General features: G+C 38.4%; 1 protein-coding gene and 1 long non-coding RNA gene across 2 annotated transcripts; one reads left to right on the forward strand and one right to left on the reverse strand.

The window, feature by feature from the left end:
• Positions 1-3,656: 3,656 nt before the first annotated feature.
• Positions 3,657-4,950, reverse strand: LOC119075068. The gene is made up of 4 exons (XM_037181461.1): positions 4,855-4,950; positions 4,680-4,782; positions 4,004-4,619; positions 3,657-3,944 (listed from the first exon to the last, which is right to left on the reverse strand). The coding sequence occupies exons 1-4, from the start codon at positions 4,903-4,905 to the stop codon at positions 3,713-3,715; spliced, it is 1,002 nt and encodes a 333-aa protein (XP_037037356.1). The 5' UTR covers positions 4,906-4,950; the 3' UTR covers positions 3,657-3,712.
• Positions 4,951-7,200: 2,250 nt separating this feature from the next.
• LOC119075069 lies at positions 7,201-8,542 on the forward strand. The gene is made up of 3 exons (XR_005087298.1): positions 7,201-7,524; positions 7,579-8,435; positions 8,496-8,542. It is a non-coding gene; the product is annotated as an uncharacterized LOC119075069 (long non-coding RNA).
• The last annotated feature ends 582 nt before the right edge of the window (positions 8,543-9,124 follow it).

The following is a 9,124-nucleotide window of genomic DNA, read 5'->3' on the forward strand; positions in this document are numbered from 1 at the left end:
TCGGCGTGTTAAAACGCTTTTTATGTGTATTCGTTCGGACTTTTAGTGATCAAATTCTTTACTTTTAGTAATCAAATTCTTTATTTTTAGTGATCAAATTCTTTATTTTTAGTGATCACATTTGATTTAGCGGGTGGTAGGTACTACTTGTGATCACTTCTTATTTTAGGTTGATAGAATCTTATTTCGTAGTGTTATATTTGAAAAACTGGTTGTGATCACATTCTTATTTTCCTGCAATCATTTTAATTTTCAAGTGATCAATTCTTATTTTAGATTTATCGCTTTTATTTCTTCCCATTTTTATATATTACAATTACAGTCGAACTCGAATATAGTAGATATACTCGAATACTGTCGATATCCTCGAATTCTGTCGATATCCTCGAATTCTGTCGATATACTCAAATATAGTCGATACACTGTGGAATATAGTCGCATTCTGTCGATATCCTCGAATATAGTTGATATCCTCGAATATAGTCGATATCCTCGAATATAGTCGATAGACTCGAATAGTTTCGAATTCTGTCGATATACTCGAATTCTGTCGATATACTCGAATTCTGTCGATGTCCTCGAATATAGTCGATGTACTTGAATATAGTCGATGTACTTGAATATAGTCGATGTCCTCGAATATAGTCGATGCCCTAAAATATAGTCGATGTCATCGAATATAGTCGAAAAGTCATCGAATATACCCGATATCGTCGAATATAGTCGATATACTCGAATATAGTCGATACACTGGAATATAGTCATATCCTCGAACACGGTGGGGTTGAAATAAACTTAAATAGAGTCGCGACACCACCTCTGATTTTTTTAAATATTCTTATTGATGGACTCGAGTTCTATAAGGAACCACATTCAGTTCGCAAAATTTTCCAGCCGTTTCGGAGAACCGGCACTCATGGCCGTGCGGGACCGACGAGTCAATTTGAATACAGATTGTTATCGCAACGGATAGAGGGACTAATTCTAAGCTAATTCGTATTGAAATGGCTCTTCTCGACAACTTGACCACGTAGCTACAGTCAGCTAAAGTCGAAAATTCGACATCTTTGAATGGTGATATGTCCAAGACGAAGAAAGTTTGAAACTCTTTGAATGGCGATATTGGTAGAGGATTCCATGCTCTATTAAACGCCGAGAATGGATTTTACAAAATTTGTCTGAATTGTACAATATTTGAAAATGTTATTTTCACCATCCTTGGCAAAACTTCGATACATCTGTAATACACAGGTTGACTCTGTCTGCAACAAAACAATAATGCCTGATCAGCTTGCAGTCTAAGCTTTACAACGATACCATACTTGCCATACCAGCCTCACAACAAGTATCTGTTACAACATTTTGTTTGTAGCAAGGTCACTACGCCAAAATTTTCAATTTATTAGCTATCTTCAAGTGCCCATTCCTTTTGGATAAGTGGAATTGTTCTCCATTCTTCATTAATAAGTGATTTAAGTTATGTAAAGCATTTTTTACGATAATTACGTATATCTGGAGTCGATTAAAGCAAATTTCGTTAGCCGTTAGAGGAAATTTAACCCAAAAATATGTGGAAATCAGTTTTAACCGACTCCAGATACACGTAATTAATGTAAGAATTGCTGCAAATAACTTATACCACTTTTATGAAGAATGCATAACAATTCCATTCATTCTAAAGGAACGGGCACTTGAAGATAGATAGTAAATTGAAAATTTCGTCGTAGAGTGACCTTGCTGCAAACAAAATGTCGTAACAGATACTTGTTGTGAGGCTGGTATGGCGAGTGTGATATCGTTGTAAAGCTTAGACTGCAGGCTGATCAGGCCTTCGGCTCGGATATGCAAACTCTACACTTGTCAAAATAACCGTTTCCAAAGCTTGTTACATAAAACCACACTTGTGAGGCTGGCTCGTATCACAAAATTGATCCCTCATGTAATGAACTACCTCCACAGCATCCAATGTAATTTACTATTAAAAACGTTACTTGTTAAATTTTCAAACACTTTATTATAATTATTTAGTTTCACAAAATCAAAGTTCTTTCTTATTTAATTATTCTTTACTTACTGACCAATGTTCATGGAGAATGAAGGCCTTTTATAGCAACCAACTACATGTACTCTTATGGACTCCATAAGAACCCATGTATTTAAATTTAAAAGTCGTTATATGAAACGGAAACGAAGACTAGGGAAATATTTCAAAATGCTTTTTCTATGTTGTTAATGGGGAGGATGTGGTTGACGTAATGTCTTGAAACGGTGGAACGTTTGACGGTCACATCCTCTGTATGGATAAACAGCTGGGTCTTCTCAATGTCAAGAAAACAGAATTGTTTTCTCATTTTGTTCTACCAACAAGCTGCATTGAATATCCCCATTGGTTTTTAATTATGGGTTAATATGTACAATGCGTTTCGTCTATGTTGAATGAACTCGTAAATTTGGGAATGCAAGCGATCTCGTTGTTCATTCCTCAGTACCGACCTCTGTTAATAACTGTTTCAATTGTTGACGAGCTTTTACAATTTTACATGCGCAACCGTTGGTTTGCGTATTGAGCTTAATTATGGTTAACCATTTGTTTTGTACTGTGGTGTACTACAGGCCTCAATATTTGAATAAGTTTGTGATTGAGTAATAACTCCTTTACATTATTGTCTGTAAACTCATGGATTTGAGGACATCAGTTTGAGTCAAATTTTCGGATATTTAGCAAAAAAAAGCTGCTACATGAGTTACAAGTGCAAATACAAATGTTCTAAAAAAAGTATTGAAATTTTGTACGAGAAACAGACGTGTGGTACCGTAAATTTTATATGAAAGTGACAATATCCTAAATGGGATAACATAACTTTTAACGGAACACAACGGCGTCTGGAATGGGATACTGGTTGCTTTGATGAGAAACAGAGACCTATTTAGTATACCGTAGATACTGTAGGATACCATAAATTTCATATAAAAGTGACGGTATCCTTAGGGGCCATTCGGAAATTACGCACGCGGTAAATTAGGATTTTTCGACACCACCCTACCCCCTCAGTATTCCTAAAATCAGTATTTTTCTAGATAGATCAAGTTTATGTCACAGAAAAGCAATGAGAACACAATTTTTGATTGGTACGTAGAGCCAGACGACACCAGCATCAAGTGTTCGTCCAATGTCGCTTATTGCGAAAGATGAAAGGGCATGGTCTCATTCGTGGGTAGTTCCTCTATAGCTCCGTACATTAATCATTGCAGATCGATGGAAACCTGAAACCGAATCAGATGCTGATAGTGTGCACCAGTGAGTTCTGGTCATTTTGTCTTTACTGTACGCTGAACGAGTTAAGTAACGAAGTAACATTGGATGCTGCGGAAGTAACTTTTGAGCAACAGGCTTTAGTAACTGCATTTTCTACAGGCGTAGAGTTTGCGAATCCGTGCCGAAGGTGATATATACAATCATACTTTTCGGAAATGTAGTTTTACTGAAGCTTGTTGCTCAAAAACGCAGGAGTGAGCTTTCTTTCTTCAAATTTCTAAAACAAGGTTCTAGTTTGTTGGCCTAAAGTTTAAGGCTAACGTGCAACATAACCTCGTCCGAAATAAATAGGAGCACTTTTTGTAGTTCGAACAATCGGCTGATCACTTTTGTTGTTTACTTGGGTTGATTTTACTTTTATTTCATTTTCAAACTCATTCCTTTATTGTAGAGAAGTTAAACATCAGCAACGGATGTTCCAGCTGTTCCTAGACAACGTGGACGAGCAAGTGGAATCAAGTACAATTTACCGTCACCCGGATGAGAGGAGGTGTATTGATTGTTTCCGTAAGTATCTGTATAATCGATTCCAGTTACAACGGCCAAATGATCTAATTTCGGTCCCACAATTGCGACGTCACTAACATGCGTGCCTGGCACTTTGATTGTTTCCAAAAGCTTACCACTCCTGCAACAATTTGAACAATTTGAATGCAATTGAAGTGAAAAGAAATTGGACAACGCTACTTCGTGTCGATGTAGTAGACTCTTCCCTTATTTTGTTCGCCAACATACAAATTCCCACACTGATCCACAGCGAGTCCGGAAGGAAAGTTCTTTGCTGGCACGAAGCGGTAAACGATTCTTGACTTACTGAATGTCTTTTTCCGATCATCATATTTATATGCCACTATCGCTGGCAAGCAATCATCGGCCATAAATAATGTGTTTGTCTTTGAGTCAAAAGCGAAGCCATTCGAAAAGAATCCAGGGGAAATGACGTCCACATAGCAATGTCTTTTTAAGTCGAGATATGCTGCCGCTGATTCTGTATCCAATGTGTCACAGTTTCCAGGATGCAAACTAACAAGAAGCAACCCATCAGATAAAGTGACTGCGCGATCGATTATACCCGAATCTGTTGGACTGCGACAACTAACATCTTCACGCCTAACTGCCTCAGGGGAGAGATGTGGCAAAGACACGTACGACGTACAGTTGGTGAAACCACAGATTAGTAAATCGGTATCACTGGCTGATGGAACACAGAACGATGGTACACTAGAGGATTTCTTCAAAGTGGTTTCGTAGAGACGTTTCGTTTCCCAATCGAATTGGAATATTGACGGATTCTTGACAGCAGCTGAAAATGGAAAATTCAAATGAAACTGAGTGCATATTACCAGGAGTCACCAGTATTTGCCTATGGAATCAACGAATATAGCCACATTGGTTCGGCTGTCCCAAAATATTTGTTGAGCGAATCTTAGGGGATTCCGTGGTTTGTACTCTTGAATGTTGCTGGCCTAAACGGAAAATGTTAATCGGTCTTTCCGGATATTTAGGTGAGTAAGTTCTACAAACGTTCGTTTACTTACAGCAAAGTTCGCCATAAAAGCTATCACTAAACATTCTTTTAGTTTCGGCATAATTCTACAGGTATTGGAACAAATGGAAGGAATCGCACTGAATACTTTCCTGTTTTCTACGAACATTAATATTTATACGCTTTGCTGTTGAGAAAATGGACACGATATCGTGATCGGACAAACGATTTCACAATTCGTGCATGGCATATAATAGGTAAATGGGCAACTATGTAACCACGACCTATTTTGTGGCATTCTCTTCTTGAAATAATCGCTTTTTAAAGGCTACATCCGAGATATTACAATTTCAAAATATTAAACAGACTTGTACCGCCTCATTAAAGTACGACCCGTAATCCTATTGCGTACGTGACCCTAGTGCGTTCGTAACCCTAATTCGTCCCTGACCCTAATCCTTCCGTAGCCCTAATATGTCCGTAACTCTAATACAGCGTGATATATGGAATGCCTAAAACACTCCACAGACAAACGCCTGCAGCCATTTTGTTGAAGACCGGAAGTAGTTCTGACGATTTACATTCGTTAATACCTTTCAAACAAAAAAATAAATGTGTTGGACTTGGTTTTCGTGAATAATTCAAGCGATTTCAAGCTAAGTGAAGACAACTAGACTAGCATCGACAAAACGCAACAAGACATCTACCACGTCCCATACGACATCAGATTAGATTACTCGAAATCATTGTCGATTGCGGAAACTATCACCGTTCGACAATATAAACGAGGAAATTATGAAAGGATATCACACCAATTTTTTTTTGAAATCATTTATTTAATCATTCCATAATAAACATTGCGCGGAATACAGCCTCATTCGAAAAAGTATACAATTTAAAAAAAATCAAATTTTCGTGTCAATCAAAATATAAATTATCAGTCCTGTGGTTTGATACGTAGAACGCTTGCTTCATACGCAAGAGGTCTGGGGTTCAAATCTCGTCAGGGCGCGTAAAACAAAAATTTTATTTCCAAATTTCAATTTCATTGTCAAGTAACTTGCAATCTTCATGCATAAAATATTATTTCAATGTTCGGAACACCACCGAAGCAATACAACATTCAAAATAATAAATTAAATTTTTATCACAGTAAGAATACTATCAATTTCGTCTAAGGTAAAATTAGAATAAAATATCACAAAAAAGTTATCCACAATCAATTCACAAAAACGAAGGGAGATATGGCAGAAAACATCTCACTTTCATTCATGACTTTGAGCTTAACTTTAGCTTTGAATGAGTGAATACACCTGAGCTGACGGACTTCGGAACTGAGCCGGTTATACTCACTGATGGACTGCTGTAGTGATGGGTGAATGTTTAATAGATGCACACAACTTCGTCGTCTTGAGGATCGCATATGAATGTCTCCATTGAGTCGGATGTCGAATCCATGTTTCGTCAATGATTTAACCATACGATGCAGATGCACCACTCTCTCCACTATGGCAAGTTGATGAATTGGGAGAATGCTAACGCTGTACAGAAAGGTGGTTGAAGTGTCTCTGGGAAGTCGAAAGCACGCTTTGAGGCACTTATTTTGCATAGTTTGCAGTTCATCCATTTTTGTTTTGTTACCCTGGCTGTAGATCGGTAGCATGTAAACGATGTGACTCTGAACATACGCATGATAAAGTTGCTTTCTTTTACCGGCCGGAATGTATTTTCCACATCTCCACATCAGCGGTGCGAACGGACGAACCATCTTTTTAACGTGCTCGATGTGACAGTCGAATGTTAGCTTTTCGTCTAAGATGAGACCAAGGTACATACTTGTAGGTGCGAACACGTTTTATGTTTTCATTGTCGATCATAATGTTAAAGTCAGGCAGAGAGCTGGCACGTCCAAACGTCATATAACATGTCTTCCCAATGTTCATTGTTAGAATGTTTTGATTAAGCCATTTGTGCAGTAGCCTGACGTCGCGTTGCATAATTTGTTCCAAGGTACTTGGTGAATCAGCCGCATAGTAAAGGACTGTGTCGTCCGCGTACAATAGTATCTTGCCAATGAAATCTAATTGAAGAATGTCGTTTATGTACATGAGGAACATTAATGGACCGATAATAGACCAATAGAAGCAATTCATTTCCAGCACGAATTTAGCGTGAGAGACGACGATTCAGCATACGAATTTTCAACGGTGGTGTTGAATTACGCAATGAACGAACTAAGGACAGGAAAATAAACAGTGAAGAGATTAAAGGCAAATTCAAATTTCAGGTATTGTCTTTCTTCCGATTTTTATTTCTTATGTGAAAATATTTCTTATTAATTATGATTATTGCTCAGTATGATTATTCGAAATTCCAACTTTCAAATTTCTACAGTCCACAAAAGGATCAACCGTTCATTGGGACGGTAAACTCATGGAGAATATCACAAGCAAGGAAAAACTGGATCGGCTGTCGGTCAAAATAACTAATGCGGGCAAAGACCAGTTGCTAGGAGCTCGAGAGCTGGGTGACGGAGCTCTTAGAAAACTGGGACCAGATCGACAAAGTGGAATGTTGCTGTTTCGACACAACAAGTTCAAATACAGGAAGCTTTCAAGGAGCAGCGGTGCGGCTGGAACAACTGTTGGGAAGAAGTTTACTGTACCTTCCATGTCGCCATCATATAGCGGAGGTGATTCTACGCGCCGTGTTTGAGTTAAAGGTGAAATTTGTTTTTGGTTTTTCAATGAACCGAAATAACCGAAATACTTAAAAGGTATACGGCACAACAGGCAAAGGACGTTCCTATGTTTAAAACATTTCAACAAGATTGGAACAACATCGATCAGGAGTGATACATACCTGGCATAAAAGATCGTTATGTCAGAAAACAGCTCGCCGGCGAAAATTTAGAAGGCTTGAAAACGTTCATCAAAAAACAATTGGCGAAACCAATTCGCAGGTATGACTACAGAGAATTCCTGGAGGTTAGTCTGTTGTTTCTCGGTGAGCAGATACCCAATTCCGAAAGTAGAGCGTCAATATTCCACCGACCAGGGGCAGTCCACCACGCTAGGTTGATGGCAAAAGACATTTATACGTTGAAAATGTTTTTTTTGAGAACAAATTGAGCTGTCCGAAGATCTGAAGGTTGGCATGGCACTCTGTATTTTTATCATTCGACATTACTTGGCCTATTGGTTTCGGTCTCCTCGCGCCATAGAAACGCCGATGCTGGACCTCGAATTTAACCAAAAAATCGATCTGACAAGGTCAGTAGATGAAGCTGTGACAGATGAGGTCGTACGAAAAATGGTCAATCACTTATGGTATCTAACTGAAGAAGCCTTAGGATTTGCAATTTTCGACAAAAAAGTGTCAATCCTCCAAAAGCGAAAGATGGTGAAACGACTTCAAGTTGACCCGGAAAGAGAACCACTGAAAAGGGTCATAGTCGATTTGCAAAATTTCCATCAAGTGGTACAGAGCAGTCTCAGCGATTTCGTGAATTGTCATACGCTCAAATTTTTCGAACGCTTCTCAATCGACACCGAATTTTTGAGTCATGATCCTGCTTCATGGATGGACAGAGATGACTTTAAATCGGCTAGAGAAAAGTTGAAGTTGGTCAAGGTAACACGTTTCCTTCTAAAGACATAATTTTTGGCTTATAGAATTGTAATGTATTCGAAGGTTGTCAAGGACACGGCAGAAAGATTACAACAAAAAAATTTCAAGAAACGAAGACGAAAAACACTTTATCCTCTTCATACAAGAACCTTACATTGTTAGGAACAAAGTCAAATGATGTGACAATAAAACGTATAACGTCGCGTCATTCACCACTCAGGTACAGACAAAATAAGAACCTGTTTAATAACGTCGAAGAATTGTAACATCCTTCCATTTCAGGAGATCTAGCAGCAGCTCTGCTGAAATTCTACATTCGTGGCAAAGAACATAAAGTTGTTGTTGCCTCTGCATACATGCCTCCAAACCAGGAGATTAAAGATTTGATGAATCACTGTAAAAAAATTACCGTTCCGGTCCTAGTAGGAACAGACGCGAATTCGCATCACAAAGTCTGGGGAAGCACTGACTGCAATACAAGAGGCGAGAACATTTAGAAACTCCGTCAGAGAAGCAGTTATAGACTTAACGTTGTGTTCAGTACACATTGAACATTTAATAAATGACTGGAAAGTCACCGATGAAATACTCACATCCGACCATAGGTGTATTACGTTCAACATTAAAACTGATTACACACCTAAAGCCAAATTTAGGAGCCCCGCAGGTACCGACTGGGTGAAATTCAAGCG

This window comes from Bradysia coprophila, unplaced genomic scaffold, assembly GCF_014529535.1.
Source record: "Bradysia coprophila strain Holo2 unplaced genomic scaffold, BU_Bcop_v1 contig_176, whole genome shotgun sequence".
NCBI lineage: Eukaryota > Metazoa > Arthropoda > Insecta > Diptera > Sciaridae > Bradysia > Bradysia coprophila.